Below are 20,465 nucleotides of genomic sequence, written 5' to 3'. Positions count from 1 at the left end.
AAGCCTGAGCGGAGGGGACGCTGGACTCGGCGAACTGAGATGAGAACAGCGGAGGCTGGTACCCGAGGCTACTCTGAAAAGGAGATAGCCCGGTCGCAGACGAAGGAAGCGAGTTGTGGGCGTATTCTGCCCAGGGGAGCTGTTCTGACCAAGACGCAGGGTTGCGAAAAGAAAGACTGCGTAAGATGCGACCAATAGTCTGATTGGCCCGTTCTGCTTGACCGTTAGACTGGGGGTGAAAGCCGGAAGAGAGACTGACGGAAGCCCCAATCAAACGGCAAAACTCCCTCCAAAATTGAGACGTGAATTGCGGACCTCTGTCCGAAACGACGTCTGACGGAAGGCCATGAATTCTGAAAACATTCTCGATGATGATTTGTGCCGTCTCTTTAGCAGAAGGAAGCTTAGCAAGGGGAATGAAATGAGCCGCCTTAGAGAACCTATCGACAACCGTAAGAATAACAGTCTTCCCCGCTGACGAAGGCAGTCCGGTGACAAAATCTAAGGCGATGTGAGACCACGGTCGAGAGGGAATGGGAAGCGGCCTGAGACGGCCGGCAGGAGGAGAGTTACCGGACTTAGTCTGCGCGCAGACCGAACAAGCAGCCACGAAACGACGCGTGTCATGCTCCCGGGTGGGCCACCAAAAACGCTGGCGAATGGAAGCAAGCGTACCCCGAACGCCAGGGTGGCCGGCTAACTTGGCAGAGTGAGCCCACTGAAGGACGGCCAGACGAGTAGGAACGGGAACGAAAAGAAGGTTCCTAGGACAAGCGCGCAGCGACGGAGTGTGAGTGAGCGCTTGCTTTACCTGCCTCTCAATTCCCCACAGTCAACCCGACAACACGCCCCTCAGGGAGAATCCCCTCGGGGTCAGTGGAGGCTACTGAAGAACTGAAGAGACGAGATAAAGCATCAGGCTTGGTGTTCTTAGAGCCCGGACGATAAGAAATCACGAACTCGAAACGAGCGAAAAACAGCGCCCAACGCGCCTGACGCGCATTAAGTCGTTTCGCAGAACGGATGTACTCAAGGTTCCTATGGTCAGTCCAAACGACAAAAGGAACGGTCGCGCCCTCCAACCACTGTCGCCATTCGCCTAGGGCTAACCGGATGGCGAGCAGTTCGCGGTTTCCCACATCATAGTTACGTTCCGACGGCGACAGGCGATGAGAAAAATACGCGCATGGGTGGACCTTGTCGTCAGAGAGGGAGCGCTGAGAAAGAATGGCTCCCACGCCCACCTCTGACGCGTCAACCTCGACAACGAACTGTCTAGAGACGTCAGGTGTAACAAGGATAGGAGCGGATGTAAAACGATTCTTGAGGAGATCAAAAGCTCCCTGGGCGGAAACGGACCACTTAAAGCACGTCTTGACAGAAGTAAGGGCTGTGAGAGGAGCTGCCACCTGACCGAAATTACGGATGAAACGACGATAGAAGTTTGCGAAGCCGAGAAAGCGCTGCAGCTCGATGCGTGACTTAGGGGCGGGCCAATCAATGACAGCTTGGACCTTAGCGGGATCCATCTTAATGCCTTCAGCGGAAATAACAGAACCGAGAAATGTGACGGAGGAGGCATGAAAAGTGCACTTCTCAGCCTTCACAAAAAGACAATTCTCTAAAAGGCGCTGGAGGACACGTCGAACGTGCTGAACATGAATCTGGAGTGACGGTGAAAAAATCAGGATATCGTCAAGGTAAACGAAAACAAAGATGTTCAGCATGTCTCTCAGGACATCATTGACTAATGCCTGAAAGACAGCTGGAGCGTTAGCGAGGCCGAAAGGAAGAACCCGGTATTCAAAGTGCCCTAACGGAGTGTTAAACGCCGTCTTCCACTCGTCCCCCTCCCTGATGCGCACGAGATGGTAAGCGTTACGAAGGTCCAACTTAGTGAAAAACCTGGCTCCCTGCAGGATCTCGAAGGCTGAAGACATAAGAGGAAGCGGATAACGATTCTTCACTGTTATGTCATTCAGCCCTCGATAATCTATGCAGGGGCGCAGAGACCCGTCCTTCTTCTTGACAAAAAAAAACCCCGCTCCGGCGGGAGAGGAGGAGGGGACTATGGTACCGGCGTCAAGAGCTACAGACAAATAATCCTCGAGAGCCTTACGTTCGGGAGCCGACAGAGAGTATAGTCTACCCCGGGGGGGAGTGGTTCCCGGAAGGAGATCAATACTACAATCATACGACCGGTGTGGAGGAAGAGAGGTGGCCCTGGACCGACTGAACACCGTGCGCAGATCGTGATATTCCTCCGGCACCCCTGTCAAATCACCAGGCTCCTCCTGTGAAGAAGAGACAGAGGAAACAGGAGGGATAGCAGACATTAAACATGTCACATGACAAGAGACGTTCCAGGAGAGGATAGAATTACTAGACCAATTAATGGAAGGATTATGACAAACTAGCCAGGGATGGCCCAAAACAACAGGTGTAAAAGGTGAACGAAAAATTAAAAAAGAAATGGTTTCGCTATGATTACCAGAAACAGTGAGGGTTAAAGGTAGCGTCTCACGCTGAATCCTGGGGAGAGGACTACCATCCAGGGCGAACAAGGCCGTGGACTCCCTTAACTGTCTGAGAGGAATGTCATGTTCCCGAGCCCAGGTCTCGTCCATAAAACAGCCCTCCGCCCCAGAGTCTATTAAGGCACTGCAGGAAGCTGACGAACCGGTCCAGCGTAGATGGACCGACAAGGTAGTGCAGGATCTTGAAGGAGAGACAGGAGTAGTAGCGCTCACCAGTAGCCCTCCGCTTACTGATGAGCTCTGGCTTTTACTGGACATGAAGTGACAAAATGACCAGCAGAACCGCAATAGAGACAGAGGCGGTTGGTGATTCTCCGTTCCCTCTCCTTAGTCGAGATGCGGATACCTCCCAGCTGCATAGGCTCAGCTCCCGAACCGGCAGAGGAAGATGGTAGTGATGCGGAGAGGGGGGCAACGGAGAGCGCGAGCTCCTTTCCACGAGCTCGGTGACGAAGATCAACCCGTCGCTCAATGCGAATAGCGAGTTCAATCAAGGAATCCACGCTGGAAGGAACCTCCCGGGAGAGAATCTCATCCTTTACCTCTGCGCGGAGACCCTCCAGAAGACGAGCGAGCAAGGCCGGCTCGTTCCAGCCACTGGAGGCAGCAAGAGTGCGAAACTCAATAGAGTAGTCAGTTATGGATCGATTGCCTTGACATAGGGAAGACAGGGCCCTGGAAGCCTCCTCCCCAAAAACAGATCGATCAAAAACCCGTATCATCTCCTCCTTAAAGTCCTGATACTGGTTAGTACACTCAGCCCTTGCCTCCCAGATTGCCGTGCCCCACTCACGAGCCCGTCCAGTAAGGAGAGATATGACGTAGGCGACACGAGCAGTGCTCCTGGCGTAAGTGTTGGGCTGGAGAGAAAACACAATATCACACTGGGTGAGGAACGAGCGGCATTCAGTGGGCTCCCCAGAGTAACACGGCGGGTTATTGATTCTGGGCTCCGGAGATTCGAAAGCCCTGGAAGTGGCCGGTGGATCGAGGCGGAGATGGTGAACCTGTTCTGTGAGGTTGGAGACTTGGGTGGCCAGGGTCTCAACGGCATGTCGAGCAGCAGACAATTCCTGCTCGTGTCTGCCTAGCATCGCTCCCTGGATCTCGACGGCTGAGTGGAGAGGATCCGAAGTCGCTGGGTCCATTCTTGGTCGGATTCTTCTGTCACGGTGAGTGAATGAGGACCCAAAAGCGAATTAACTTAACAGAGCTTCTTTAATAACCAAACATCGGTAGGTTCAGACAGACCGGCAGATTCCGACAGGACAGGACAAGGTTACAGCAAACATGACGATAGTCTGGTTCAGGCATGAAACACAACAAACAAGAATCCGACAAAGACAGGAGCAGAAACAGAGAGAGATATAGGGACCTAATCAGAGGGAAAAAGGGAACAGGTGGGAAACGGGGTGAATGGGTAGTTAGGAGGAGACAAGGAACAGCTGGGGGAAAGCGGGGGAGAAAAGGTAACCTAATACGACCAGCAGAGGGAGACAGGGTGAAAGGAAAGGACAGAAAGACACAACATGACAATACATGACACTATCATTATATTACCATCCATCTATCATTATATTACCATCCATCTATCATTATATTACCATCCATCTGTCATTATATTACCATCCATCTATCATTATATTAACATCCATTTATCATTACATTACCATCCATCTATCATTATATTACCATCCATCTATCATTATATTACCATCCATCTATCATTATATTACCATCCATCCATTTATCATTACATTACCATCCATCTATCATTATATTAACATCCATTTATCATTACATTACCATCCATCTATCATTATATTAACATCCATTTATCATTACATTACCATCCATCTATCATTATATTACCATCCATCTATCATTATATTACCATCCATCCATCCATCATTATATTACCATCCATCCATCTATCATTATATTACCATCCATCCATCTGTCATTATATTACCATCCATCTATCATTATATTACCATCCATCCATCTATCATTATATTACCATCTATCTATCATTATATTACCATCCATCCATCTATCATTATATTACCATCCATCTATCATTATATTACCATCCATCCATCATTATATTACCATCCATCCATATATCATTATATTACCATCCATCCATCTGTCATTATATTACCATCCATCCATCTATCATTATATTACCATCTATCTATCATTATATTACCATCCATCCATCCATCATTATATTACCATCCATCCATCTATCATTATATTACCATCCATCCATCTATCATTATATTACCATCCATCCATCTGTCATTATATTACCATCCATCCATCTATCATTATATTACCATCCATCTATCATTATATTACCATCCATCTATCTGTCATTATATTACCATCCATTTATCATTACATTACCATCCATCTATCATTATATTACCATCCATCTATCATTATATTATCATCCATCTATCATTATATTACCATCCATCTATCATTATATCACCATCCATCTATCATTATATTACCATCCATCCATCTATCATTATATTACCATCTATCTATCATTATATTACCATCCATCCATCTATCATTATATTACCATCTATCTATCATTATATTACCATCCATCCATCTATCATTATATTACCATCCATCTATCATTATATTACCATCCATCTATCATTATATTACCATCCATCCATCTATCATTATATTACCATCCATCTGTCATTATATTACCATCCATCCATCTATCATTATATTACCATCCATCCATCTATCATTACATTACCATCCATCTATCATTATATTACCATCCATCCATCATTATATTACCATCCATCTATCATTATATTACCATCCATCCATCTATCATTATATTACCATCCATCTATCGTTATATTACCATCCATCTGTCATTATATTACCATCCATCTATCTATCATTATATTACCATCCATCCATCTATCATTATATTACCATCCATCCATCATTATATTACCATCCATCTATCATTATATTACCATCCATCCATCTATCATTATATTACCATCCATCTATCATTATATTACCATCCATCTGTCATTATATTACCATCCATCCATCTATCATTATATTACCATCCATCTATCATTATATTACCATCCATCTATCATTATATTACCATCCATCTATCATTATATCACCATCCATCCATCCATCTATCATTATATCACCATCCATCCATCCATCTATCATTATATCACCATCCATCCATCTATCATTATATTACCATCCATCTATCATTATATCACCATCCATCCATCTATCATTATATTACCATCCATCTATCATTATATCACCATCCATCCATCTGTCATTATATTACCATCCATCTATCATTATATCACCATCCATCCATCTATCATTATATTACCATCCATCTATCATTATATCACCATCCATCTATCATTATATCGCCATCCATCTATCATTATTTTACCATCCATCCATCTGTCATTATATTACTAACCATCTATCATTATATCACCATCCATCTATCATTATATCGCCATCCATCTGTCATTATATTACCATCCATCTATCATTATATCACCATCCATCTATCATTATATTACCATCCATCCATCTATCATTATATTACCATCCATCTATCATTATATTACCATCCATCTATCATTATATCACCATCCATCTATCATTATTTCACCATCCATCTATCATTATTTCACCATCCATCTATCATTATATCACCATCCATCTATCATTATATCACCATCCATCTATCATTATATTACCATCCATCTATCATTATATTACCATCCATCTATCATTATATTACCATCCATCTATCATTATATTACCATCCATCTGTCATTATATTACCATCCATCTATCATTATATTACCATCCATCTATCATTATATTACCATCCATCTATCATTATATTACCATCCATCTATCATTATATTACCATCCATCCATCTATCATTATATTACCATCCATCCATCTATCATTATATTACCATCCATCTATCATTATATTACCATCCATCTATCATTATATCACCATCCATCCATCCATCTATCATTATATCACCATCCATCCATCCATCTATCATTATATCACCATCCATCCATCTATCATTATATTACCATCCATCTATCATTATATCACCATCCATCTATCATTATATTACCATCCATCCATCTATCATTATATTACCATCCATCCATCTATCATTATATTACCATCCATCTGTCATTATATTACCATCCATCTATCATTATATCACCATCCATCTATCATTATATTACCATCCATCTATCATTATATTACCATCCATCCATCTATCATTATATTACCATCCATCCATCTATCATTATATTACCTTCCATCCATCTATCATTATATTACCATCCATCTGTCCATCCAGCACCAACTCTGACAGCTTTGACAGAATGTATGTTATAAACTAATGCTACCTTAGTTCTAGACAATACTAAATAATACTAAATATGCCAGGTTTCCACCCACGGCTGCATCAACTCCAACAACGCAGACATAACTTATGTTACTCATATATTACTAGTTCTGTAACTGTTGTACGAGAGCGTTGTTCTGCCTGTTCTCAACGGCCCACCTCTCCACTGCTGGACCTATGGCCATGTTGTAGCCCTCACTGTCTCCTGCTACATGTCATTAATTAAACCACCATCTAACCACTTGTTCATTCTCTCCCTCTCTAGGTTTATCTTCCCCCCTACTCGTATGGGTCCTGAGAGCCAGTTTAGTGACTTCCTGGATGGACTAGGCCCCGCCCAGATCGTAGGCCGACAGACACTAGCCACTCCCTCCATGGGTAAATCAGATCATTGGAGTTTCTATATAATTATGTGTATATATATATATATATATAATATGCAATTATGCAGTGTTTTCGGAAAGTGTTCAGACCCCTTGAGTTTTTCCACATTTTATTTTCATACATTTTATTCTAAAATATAATTCCCTCATCAATCTACTCACAATACCCCAAAATGAGAAAGCAAAAACATTTTTTTTATTTATTTTTGCTTATTTATTACCAATAAATAAACTGATATCATATTTACATAAGTATTCAGACACTTTACTCAGTACTTTGTCGAAGCATCTTTGGCATCGATTACTAGCTCGAGACTTCTTTGGTATGACGCTACAAGCTTGGCACACCTGTATTTGGAGAGTTTCTCCCATTCTTCTCTGCAGATCCTCTCAAGCTCTGTCAGGTTGGATGGGGATCGTCGCTGCACAGCTATTTTCAGGTTTCTCCAGAGATGTTCAATCAGGTTCAAGTCCGGGCTCTGGCTGGGCCACAAGGACATTCAGAGACTTGTCCTGAAACCACTCCTGCGTTGTCTTGGCTGTGTGCTTAGGGTTGTTGTCCTGTTGGAAGGTGAACTTTCACCCCAGTCTGAGGTGCTGAGCACTCTGGAGCAGGTTTTCATCAAGGATCTCTCTGTACTTTGCTCCGTTCATCTTTCCCTCCATCCGGACTAGTCTCCCAGTACCTGCCGCTGAAAAACATCCCCACAGCATGATGCTGCCACCACCAGGCTTCACCGTAGAGATGGTGCCACGTTTCCTCCAGACTTGACTCTTGGCATTCAGGCCATAGGGTACAATATTTGTTTCATCAGACCAGAGAATCTTGTTTCTCATTTACTGAGTGTCCTTTAGGTGCCTTTTGGCAAACTCCAAGCCGGCTGTCATGTGACTTTTATTAAAGAGTTGTTTCCGTCTGGCCACTCTACCACAAAGTCCTGATTGGTGGACAACCATCTGCAGAGATGGTTGTCATTCTGAAAAGTTCTCCCATCACCACAGAGGAACTCTCCCTGACCGACGCCCTTCTTCCCCGTTTGCTCAGTTTGGCCGGACGGCCAGCTCTAGAAAGAGCCTTGGTGGTTCCAAACTTCTTCCATTTAAGAATGATGGAGACCCCTGTGTTCTTGGGGATCTTCAATGCTGCAAAAAAATGTTTTGGTACCCTTCCCCAGATCCAAATCATGTCCAAACAATTGTTTTTACCACAGGTGGACTCCAGTCAAGTTGTAGAAACATCTCAATTTCGAGTCTCGTTGTGTTTAGCAGTTGATGTTACTCTTCAATAACACAGACCCCAAAGCAAATCAGGGGGAGAAAAATATATATATTCAAAGATAACAAATCATAGATGTTTATTCTCCCCTGTCCTCAGTGATTCTCTCCACAGAACAAAGGCAGAGCATGTAGATTTACAACCCAACACTGGCCTGTGGTTGACCATTTCGAATTCCTTGCAATAAAACTGGGCCAATGGCCAAATAACAAGTATCCTGTTTCAGGCTCAATGCCTAAACACATTCCTTCCATGTCTCTGACCCATTGATCGTTAATTCCCTATTACAGGAAAAACACTTTTTCCATTGATCGTTAATTCCCTCTCGACCTCTCGACCTCTGCTTCGCGTATTATTTTAAAATATTCATACAATAGCGAAGGGTTTTGAATACTTACGAAATAAGGTATTTCTGTGTAAAAAAAAATACATATGGGGTATTGTGTTCACTAATTGAATAAATGTTATCCATTTTAGAATAAGGCTGTAACGTAACAAAATGTGGAACAAGTCAAGGGCTCTGAAAACTTTCCCGAATGCACTGTCTAGCTCCTCCCTCTTCAGTGTTTGCTGATCTAAATAAAACATATGGTGTATGAATAGGAGGATGGCTCTACATTAGATACCAGATGGTGTATGAATAGGAGGATGGCTCTACATTAGATACCAGATGGTGTATGAATAGGAGGATGGCTCTACATTAGATACCAGATGGTGTATGAATAGGAGGATGGCTCTACATTAGATACCAGATGGTGTATGAATAGGAGGATGGCTCTACATTAGATACCAGATGGTGTATGAATAGGGGGATGGCTCTACATTAGATACCAGATGGTGTATGAATAGGAGGATGGCTCTACATTAGATACCAGATGGTGTATGAATAGGAGGATGGCTCTACATTAGATGCCAGATGGTGTTTGAATAGGAGGATGGCTCTACATTAAATGCCAGATGGTGTATGAATAGGAGGATGGCTCTACATTAGATACCAGATGGTATATGAATAGGAGGATGGCTCTACATTAGATACCAGATGGTGTATGAATAGGGGGATGGCTCTACATTAGATGCCAGATGGTGTATGAATAGGAGCATGGCTCTACATTAGATACCAGATGGTGTATGAATAGGAGGATGGCTCTACATTAGATACCAGATGGTGTTTGAATAGGAGGATGGCTCTACATTAGATGCCAGATGGTTTATGAATAGGAGGATGGCTCTACATTAGATACCAGATGGTGTATGAATAGGAGGATGGCTCTACATTAGATGCCAGATGGTTTATGAATAGGAGGATGGCTCTACATTAGATACCAGATGGTGTTTGAATAGGAGGATGGCTCTACATTAGATGCCAGATGGTTTATGAATAGGAGGATGGCTCTACATTAGATACCAGATGGTGTATGAATAGGAGGATGGCTCTACATTAGATACCAGATGGTTTATGAATAGGAGGATGGCTCTACATTAGATACCAGATGGTGTTTGAATAGGAGGATGGCTCTACATTAGATACCAGATGGTGTATGAATAGGAGGATGGCTCTACATTAGATACCAGACTGTGTATGAATAGGAGGATGGCTCTACATTAGATACCAGATGGTGTATGAATAGGAGGATGGCTCTACATTAGATACCAGATGGTGTTTGAATAGGAGGATGGCTCTACATTAGATACCAGATGGTGTATGAATAGGGGGATGGCTCTACATTAGATACCAGATGGTGTATGAATAGGAGGATGGCTCTACATTAGATACCAGATGGTGTATGAATAGGAGGATGGCTCTACATTAGATCCCAGACTGTGTATGAATAGGGGGATGGCTCTACATTAGATACCAGACTGTGTATGAATAGGGGGATGGCTCTACATTAGATACCAGACTGTGTATGAATAGGGGGATGGCTCTACATTAGATACCAGATGGTGTATGAATAGGAGGATGGCTCTACATTAGATACCAGATGGTGTTTGAATAGGAGGATGGCTCTACATTAGATGCCAGATGGTTTATGAATAGGAGGATGGCTCTACATTAGATGCCAGATGGTTTATGAATAGGGGGATGGCTCTACATTAGATGCCAGATGGTTTATGAATAGGAGGATGGCTCTACATTAGATACCAGATGGTGTATGAATAGGGGGATGGCTCTACATTAGATACCAGATGGTGTATGAATAGGAGGATGGCTCTACATTAGATACCAGATGGTGTTTGAATAGGAGGATGGCTCTACATTAGATGCCAGATGGTTTATGAATAGGAGGATGGCTCTACATTAGATGCCAGATGGTTTATGAATAGGGGGATGGCTCTACATTAGATGCCAGATGGTTTATGAATAGGAGGATGGCTCTACATTAGATACCAGATGGTGTATGAATAGGGGGATGGCTCTACATTAGATACCAGATGGTGTATGAATAGGAGGATGGCTCTACATTAGATACCAGATGGTTTATGAATAGGAGGATGGCTCTACATTAGATACCAGATGCTGTATGAATAGGAGGATGGCTCTACATTAGATACCAGATGGTTTATGAATAGGAGGATGGCTCTACATTAGATTCCAGATGGTTTATGAATAGGAGGATGGCTCTACATTAGATACCAGATGGTGTATGAATAGGAGGATGGCTCTACATTAGATACCAGACTGTGTATGAATAGGAGGATGGCTCTACATTAGATACCAGATGGTGTATGAATAGGAGGATGGCTCTACATTAGATACCAGATGGTGTATGAATAGGAGGATGGCTCTACATTAGATTCCAGATGGTTTATGAATAGGAGGATGGCTCTACATTAGATACCAGATGGTGTATGAATAGGAGGATGGCTCTACATTAGATACCAGATGGTGTATGAATAGGAGGATGGCTCTACATTAGATTCCAGATGGTTTATGAATAGGAGGATGGCTCTACATTAGATACCAGACTGTGTATGAATCGGAGGATGGCTCTACATTAGATACCAGATGGTGTATGAATAGGGGGATGGCTCTACATTAGATACCAGATGGTGTATGAATAGGAGGATGGCTCTACATTAGATACCAGATGGTGTATGAATAGGAGGATGGCTCTACATTAGATACCAGATGGTGTATGAATAGGAGGATGGCTCTACATTAGATACCAGATGGTGTATGAATAGGGGGATGGCTCTACATTAGATACCAGATGGTGTATGAATAGGAGGATGGCTCTACATTAGATTCCAGATGGTTTATGAATAGGAGGATGGCTCTACATTAGATACCAGACTGTGTATGAATCGGAGGATGGCTCTACATTAGATACCAGATGGTGTATGAATAGGGGGATGGCTCTACATTAGATACCAGATGGTGTATGAATAGGGGGATGGCTCTACATTAGATACCAGATGGTGTATGAATAGGAGGATGGCTCTACATTAGATACCAGATGGTGTATGAATAGGAGGATGGCTCTACATTAGATACCAGATGGTGTATGAATAGGGGGATGGCTCTACATTAGATACCAGATGGTGTATGAATAGGAGGATGGCTCCGCATATCCTTCCAATGTGTTTTTTTTTTTTTTTTCTTTTATGAGCTAAAAATAAATTATGAGAATTCTATGCCACAATCACTTGGTAAAAAATCATTGTGAGGACAGTGGAACATACACGTTATAACAGACTGGAAGCATTCTGTCTCTCTCTGCTGGTCAACACTGGTACTGCAAGTTGAAACAACAGTGATCAGATATACTGTAATAGAGGCAGAATGTGACCTGATCTGACCTGGAAAAGGGTCTCAGTTCTGGACTATAACTAGGCCCAGAGCTTCTCCTGGCCAGGTTACATGTCAAATCATCTGCCCCTAAACGTGAAGAGTGTGTGTAGCAAGTGTGTATAACAAGTGTGTGTTTTCCTCCTGTAGGTGACGTCCATGTGGGTATGGTGGACAGAGGAGGCCAGCTAGAGGTGGAGATCAACCAGGCCAGAGGACTGACCCCTAAACCAGGGTCAAAGAACATCCCAGGTACAATACATAACTACAGAACTTTATTGTTCATCCCAGGTACAATACAAACCTACCAAACTTTATTGTTCATCCCAGGTACAATACAAACCTACCCAACTTTATTGTTTGTCCCAGGTACAATACAAACCTACCCAACTTTATTGTTCATCCTAGGTACAATACAAACCTACCCAACTTTATTGTTCATCCCAGGTACAATACAAACCTACCCAACTTTATTGTTTATCCCAGGTACAATACAAACCTACCCAACTTTATTATTTGTCCCAGGTACAATACAAACCTACCCAACTTTATTGTTCATCCCAGGTACAATACAAACCTACCCAACTTTATTATTTGTCCCAGGTACAATACAAACCTACCCAACTTTATTGTTCATCCCAGGTACAATACAAACCTAACCAACTTTATTGTTCATCCCAGGTACAATACAAACCTACCCAAATGTATTGTTCATGCCAGGTACAATACAAACCTACCCAACTTTATTGTTCATCCCAGGTACAATACAAACCTACCCAACTTTATTGTTCATCCCAGGTACAATACAAACGTATCCAACTTTATTGTTTATCCCAGGTACAATACAAACCTACCCAACTTTATTGTTTGTCCCAGGTACAATACAAACCTACCCAACTTTATTGTTCATCCCAGGTACAATACAAACCTACCCAACTTTATTGTTCATCCCAGGTACAATACAAACCTATATACCTTTGTTGTTCATTTATTCATCTCAGGTCAAATCAAATTAAATGCTGTTAGTCACATACGCATATTTAGTAGGTGTTATTGCGAGTGTATTGAAATGCTTGTGTTCCTAGCTCCAACAGTGCAGTAGTATCTAACAATACACAACAATACACACAAATCTAAAAGTCAAAGAATGCAATTAAGAAATATATAAATATTAGATTGAGCAATGTCGGAGTGGCATTGACTAAACTACAGTAGAATAGAATACAGTATATACATATGAGATGAGTACAGCAGTATGTAAACATTATTAAAGTGACTAGTGTTCCATTATTAAAGTGACCAGTGATTCCAAGTCTGTATATAGGGCAGCAGCCTCTAAGGTGCAGGGTTGCGTAATCGGGTGGTAGCCGGCTAGTGATGGATATATAACAGTCTGATGGCCCTGAGATAGAAGTTGTTTTTCAGTCTCTGTCCAAGCCTTGATGCACCAGTACTGACCTCTCCTTCTGGATGATAGCGGGGTGAACAGGCCGTTACTCGGGTGGTTGATGTCCTTGATTATTTTTTGGGCCTTACTGTGACATTGGGTGCTGTAGGTGTTCATGCCCTCAGACGAACCATCAAACAGGCAAAGTGTCAATACAGAACTAAGATTGAATCTTATTATACAGGCTCTGACGCTCGTCGGCTGTGGCAGGGCTTGCAAACTATTACGGACTACAAAGAAAAACCTAGCCGTGAGCTGCCCAGTGACGCAAGCCTACCAGATGGGCTAAATGCATTTTATGCTCGCTTCTAGGCAGAAAACACTGAAGCATGCATGAGAGAACCAGCTGTTCTGGACGGCTCTGTGATTGCGCTTTCCGTAGCCGATGTGAGCAAGACCTTTAAACAGGTCAATATTCACAAGGCCGTGGGGCCAGACGGATTACCAGGACGTGTACTCAGAGCATGCACGGACCAACTGGCAAGTGTCTTCACTGACATTTTCAACTTCTCCCTGTCCAAGTCTGTAATACCTAACACCATCATCCCTAGACCCACTCCAATTCACATACCACCCCAACTGATTCACAGATGATGCAATCTCAATTGCACCCCTATGTGAGAATGCTATTAATTTACTACAGCTCCGCGTTCAACAACATAGTGCCCACAAAGCTCAATACTAAGCTAAGGACCCTGGGACTAAACACCTCCCTCTGCAACTGGATCCTGAACTTCCTGACGGGCCGACCCCAGGTGGTAAGGGTAGGCAACAACACATCTGCCACTCTGATACTGAACACGGGGGCCCCTCATGGGTGCTTGCTTAGTCCCCTCCTGTACTCCTTGTTCACCCACGACTGCGTGGCCAAGAACGACTCCAACACCATAATTAAGTTTGCCGATGACACATCGGCAGTAGGCTTGATCACCGACAACAACGAGACAGCCCTTGTAGGGTTTCCCCCTCAGTTTCCCCCTCAGGAGACTAAAAAGATTTGGCATGGGTCCCGATCCTCAAAGTTCTACAGCCGCACCATCGAGAGTATCCTGCTTCACCGCCTGGTACGGCAACCGCTCGGCATCCGACCGTAAGGAGCTACAGAAGGTAGTGCATACAGCCCAGTACATCACTGGGGCCAAGCTTCCTGCCTTCCGGAACATATACAGTGCCTTGCGAAAGTATTCGGCCACCTTGAACTTTGCGACCTTTTGCCACATTTCAGGCTTCAAACATAAAGATATAAAACTGTATTTTTTTTGTGAAGAATCAACAACAAGTGGGACACAATCATGAAGTGGAACGACATGTATTCGATATTTCAAACTTTTTTAACAAATCAAAAACTGAAAAATTGGGCGTGCAAAATTATTCAGCCCCCTTAAGTTAATACTTTGTAGCGCCACCTTTTGCTGCGATTACAGCTGTAAGTCGCTTGGGGTATGTCTCTATCAGTTTTGCACATCGAGAGACTGACATTTTTTCCCATTCCTCCTTGCAAAACAGCTCGAGCTCAGTGAGGTTGGATGGAGAGCATTTGTGAACAGCAGTTTTCAGTTCTTTCCACAGATTCTCGATTGGATTCAGGTCTGGACTTTGACTTGGCCATTCTAACACGTTGTTTATTTTTTAACCATTCTATTGTAGATTTTGCTTTATGTTTTGGATCATTGTCTTGTTGGAAGACAAATCTCCGTCCCAGTCTCAGGTCTTTTGCAGACTCCATCAGGTTTTCTTCCAGAATGGTCCTGTATTTGGCTCCATCCATCTTCCCATCAATTTTAATCCTCTTCCCTGTCCCTGCTGAAGAAAAGCAGGCCCAAACCATAATGCTGCCACCACCATGTTTGACAGTGGGGATGGTGTGTTCAGCTGTGTTGCTTTTACGCCAAACATAACGTTTTGCATTGTTGCCAAAAAGTTCAATTTTGGTTTCATCTGACCAGAGCACCTTCTTCCACATGTTTGGTGTGTCTCCCAGGTGGCTTGTGGCAAACTTTAAACGACACTTTTTATGGATATCTTTAAGAAATGGCTTTCTTCTTGCCACTCTTCCATAAAGGCCAGATTTGTGCAATATACGACTGATTGTTGTCCTATGGACAGAGTCTCCCACCTCAGCTGTAGATCTCTGTAGTTCATCCAGAGTGATCATGGGCCTCTTGGCTGCATCTCTGATCAGTCTTCTCCTTGTATGAGCTGAAAGTTTAGAGGGACGGCCAGGTCTTGGTAGATTTGCAGTGGTCTGATACTCCTTCCATTTAAATATTATCGCTTGCACAGTGCTCCTTGGGATGTTTAAAGCTTGGGAAATCTTTTTGTATCCAAATCCGGCTTTAAACTTCTTCACAACAGTATCTCGGACCTGCCTGGTGTGTTCCTTGTTCTTCATGATGCTCTCTGCACTTTTAACGGACCTCTGAGACTATCACAGTGCAGGTGCATTTATACGGAGACTTGATTACACACAGGTGGATTGTATTTATCATCATTAGTCATTTAGGTCAACATTGGATCATTCAGAGATCCTCACTGAACTTCTGGAGAGAGTTTGCTGCACTGAAAGTAAAGGGGCTGAATAATTTTGCACGCCCAATTTTTCAGTTTTTGATTTGTTAAAAAAGTTTGAAATATCCAATAAATGTCATTCCACTTCATGATTGTGTCCCACTTGTTGTTGATTCTTCACAAAAAAATACAGTTTTATATCTTTATGTTTGAAGCCTGAAATGTGGCAAAAGGTCGCAAAGTTCAAGGGGGCCGAATACTTTCGCAAGGCACTATATACTAGGCGGTGTCAGAGGAAGGCCCAAAAAATTGTCAAAGACTCCAGTGACCCAAGTCGATACAAGGCGGTACCAGAGCACCGAGTCTAGGTCCAAAAGGCTCCTTCACTTCTTTGGGACTGGGGGGCAGTATTGGATAAAAAGGTGCCCAGAGTAAACTGCCTGCTACTTAGTCCTAAAAGCTATAATATGCATATAATAAGTACATTTGGATAGACAACACTCTGAAGTTTCTAAAACTGTTTGAATGATGTCTGTGAGTATAACAGAAGTCGTATGGCAGGCAAAAACCTGAGAAAGAATCCACCAGGAAGTGGGAAATCTGAGGTTAGAAGTTTTTCAAGTCATTGCCTATCGAATATACAGTGTCTAGAGGGTCATATTCCACTTCCTAAGGCTTCCACTAGATGTCACCAGTCTTTAGAACCTTGTTTGATGCTTCTACTGTGAAGGATGGGGGAATGGGAGCTGAATGAGTCAGAGGTCTGCCAGAGTGGCATGAGCTGATCACACACGCTCTCACGTGAGAGCGACCTGCGTTCCATCGCATTCCTACAGACAAAGTAATTCTCTGGTTGAAACATTATTGAAGATTTATGTTAAAAACATCCTAAAGATTGATTCTATACTTAGTTTGACATGTTTCGTCTGAACTTTCGCCTGGACTTGCCCGCGTGTCGTGAGTTTGGATTGTGTACTAAACGCGCGAACAAAAAGGAGGTATTTGGACATAAATGATGGACTTTATCGAACAAATCAATTTTTTTTTGTGGAACTGGGATTCCTGGGAGTGCAATCTGATGAAGACCATCAAAGGTAAGTGAATATTTATAATGCTATTTCTGACTTCTGTTGACTCCAGAACATGGCGGATATCTGTATGGCTTGTTTTGTTGTCTGAGCGCTGTACTCAGATTATTGCATGGTGTGCTTTTTCGGTAAAGCTTTTTTGAAATCTGACACAGCGGTTGCATTAAGGAGAAGTGGATCTAAAATTCCATGCATAACAGCTGTATCTTTTATCAATGTTTATTATGAGTATTTCTGTAAATTGATGTGGCTCTCTGCAAAAACGTAACGCGCCAATGTAAACTGAGATTTTTGGATATAAATATGAACTTTACCGAACAAAACATACATGTATTGTGTAACATTAAGTCCTACGAGTGTCATCTGATGAAGATCATCATATGTTAGTGATTAATTGTGTCTCCATTTCTGTTTTTTGTGACTCCTCTCTTTGGCTGGAAAAATGGCTGTGTTTTTCTGTGACTAGGTACTGACCTAACATAATCGTTTGGTGTGCTTTCATCATAACGCCTTTTTGAAATTGGACACTGTGGCTGGATTTACAACAAGTTTATCTTTTAAAATGCCCTTTCACTCAGAATTTAAATAACTGTATTATTCATTTCCTGCAGCAACCTATGTAAAGGTGTATGTGTTGGAGAATGGAGCATGTCTGGCTAAGAAGAAGACCAGAGTGGTGAAGAAGACTCTAGACCCCTCCTACCAACAGGCCCTGCTGTTTGAAGAGAGTCCTCAGGCCAAAGTCCTACAGGTAAATACCTAGCTATATCTAGAAATATTGAAGTGGTAGAAATAGGATTTGTGGTCCCAGAAACCCATATGTTCGCCTTTGTGGTTCCAGAACCCCAAATATTTGTCTTTGTGGTTCCAGAACACCATATGTTTGTCTCTGTGGTTCCAGAACCCCATATGTTCATCTTTGTGGTTCCAGAATCCCATATGTTCGTCTTTGTGATTCCAGAACCCCAAATGTCCGTCTTTGTGGTTCCAGAACCCCATATGTTCGTCTTTGTGGTTCCTGAACCCCATATGTTCGTCTTTGTGGTTCCAGAACCCTATATGTTCGTCTTTGTGGTTCCAGAATCCCATATGTTCGTCTTTGTGATTCCAGAACCCCAAATGTCCGTCTTTGTGGTTCCAGAACCCCATATGTTCGTCTTTGTGGTTCCTGAACCCCATATGTTCGTCTTTGTGGTTCCAGAACCCTATATGTTCGTCTTTGTGGTTCCAGAACCCCATATGTTCGTCTGGCATGGCCGGAGAGTGAAAATAATTTTTTTCTTCACCAAATGTCGTATTTATTGACTTAATTTTATTGCATCTCTAGCAGCGATATCATTTTTGGGATGGTTAGCTAATCAAAGCATTGACTTAATTTCCCGTCCCCCTTCTCTCTCTCCTCCCCTCTCTCTCTCTCTCTCTCTCTCTCTCCTCCCCTCTCTCTCTCTCACCACCTCTCTCATCCTCCCTCCCCTCCCCTTCTCTCTCTCTCTCTCCTCTCTCTCTCTCCCCACCTCTCTCATCCTCCCTCCCCTCCCCTTCTCTCTCTCTCTCTCCTCTCTCTCTCTCCCCACCTCTCTCATCCTCCCTCCCCTTCTCTCTCTCTCTCTCTCTCTCTCTCTCTCTCTCTCCCCACCTCCCTCCCCTCTCTCTCTCTCTCTCTCTCTCTCTCCCTCCCCCCCCCTCTCTCTCTCTCTGTCTCTCTCTCCCCCCCCCCTCTCTCTCCCAGGTGATTGTGTGGGGTGACTATGGGAGGATGGACCACAAGTGTTTCATGGGCATGGCTCAGATCATGCTGGATGAGTTGGACCTTGGTGCCACGGTGAGCGGATGGTACAAGCTGTTCCCCACCTCGTCTCTGGCTGACCCCAGCATCGGACCCCTCACACGGCAACTGTCCCAGTCCTCACTGGAGAGCTGTGCCACCAGCCCCTCCTGTACCTAGACAGAGAGAACTATATACTCACACTCACACTCACACTCACACACACACACACACACACACACACACACACACACACACATCATGCAGATATGTTTTACACGCAGAAACGCAGTCAGACGTGTTTACATACAGGCTTCTGCATACACACGTGCCCATCCATAAACCCCTGCCACACACACACACACACTCCAACATGCTGATCCTCAGATCCATCCCCATAACTATGTCAGATAACATGATTTACCAGAGCATAGCATTATAGTAGCGTTACTTACTGCCCAATATCCCTGTCCCCTTCCCCCTTCCCCCTTCCCCCTACCCCCTGTCCCCTGCCCCTGCCACTTCCCCCTTCCCCCTACCCCCTGTCCCCTGCCCCCTGCCCCCTGTCCCCTGCCCCTGTCCCCTGCCCCTGTCCCCTGCCCCATCTCAGAATCCCTGTCCCCTGCCCCATCTCAGAATCCCTGTCCCCTGCCCCATCTCAGAATCCCTGCCTCCTGCCCCATCTCAGAATCCCTGTCCCCTGCCCCATCTCAGAATCCCTGTCCCCTGCCCCATCTCAGAATCCCTGCCCCCTGCCCCATCTCAGAATCCCTGCCTCCTGCCCCATCTCAGAATCCCTGCCTCCTGCCTCATCTCAGAATCCCTGCCTCCTGCCCCATCTCAGAATCCCTGTCCCATCTCAGAATCCCTGCCCCCATCTCTGAATCCCAGGGTGGTTGAGTGATTGCCCCGTTCCACATTCCCCGATCCCAGAATTCCAAGCTTGCATCCCAAATGGAACTCTATTCACTATATAGTGCACTACTTTGACCAGATCCTGGCAAAAGTGGTTCACTATTAAGGCAATAGGGAGCCATTTTGGGACCCAGGTCAAGGCACTACTTCTCATCCCAGGGTCAGGTCATTCCTGAAAACAGTTTTTAAACTCTATGCCAAACTAAGAAGAAAAACAACTTTATTTTTCAAAACCAAAGCAATTTTTATTGTTACTATCAGTCGTGCTAGTTATA

General features: G+C 43.6%; 1 protein-coding gene across 2 annotated transcripts in view; it reads left to right on the top strand.

Moving 5' to 3' along the window:
- Window positions 1-19,763, top strand: part of LOC110489436 (regulating synaptic membrane exocytosis protein 3-like) — a 126,270-nt gene extending 106,507 nt beyond the window's left edge. The window contains exons 4-7 of one of the 2 annotated variants that reach the window (XM_036971352.1): window positions 7,284-7,396; window positions 12,618-12,719; window positions 18,122-18,261; window positions 19,240-19,763. In XM_036971352.1, the coding sequence (XP_036827247.1) occupies window positions 7,284-7,396; window positions 12,618-12,719; window positions 18,122-18,261; window positions 19,240-19,455 (571 nt within the window). In that variant the 3' untranslated portion in view covers window positions 19,456-19,763. Of the gene's footprint in view, window positions 1-7,283; window positions 7,397-12,617; window positions 13,147-18,121; window positions 18,262-19,239 lie in introns of those variants that run through there. The other variant, XM_036971351.1, reaches the window with a different exon arrangement.
- Window positions 19,764-20,465: the final 702 nt, after the last annotated feature.

The sequence above is a fragment of the Oncorhynchus mykiss genome, chromosome 32 (assembly GCF_013265735.2).
Source record: "Oncorhynchus mykiss isolate Arlee chromosome 32, USDA_OmykA_1.1, whole genome shotgun sequence".
Lineage (NCBI taxonomy): Eukaryota > Metazoa > Chordata > Actinopteri > Salmoniformes > Salmonidae > Oncorhynchus > Oncorhynchus mykiss.
This window is presented reverse-complemented; position numbering and strand designations above follow the sequence as displayed.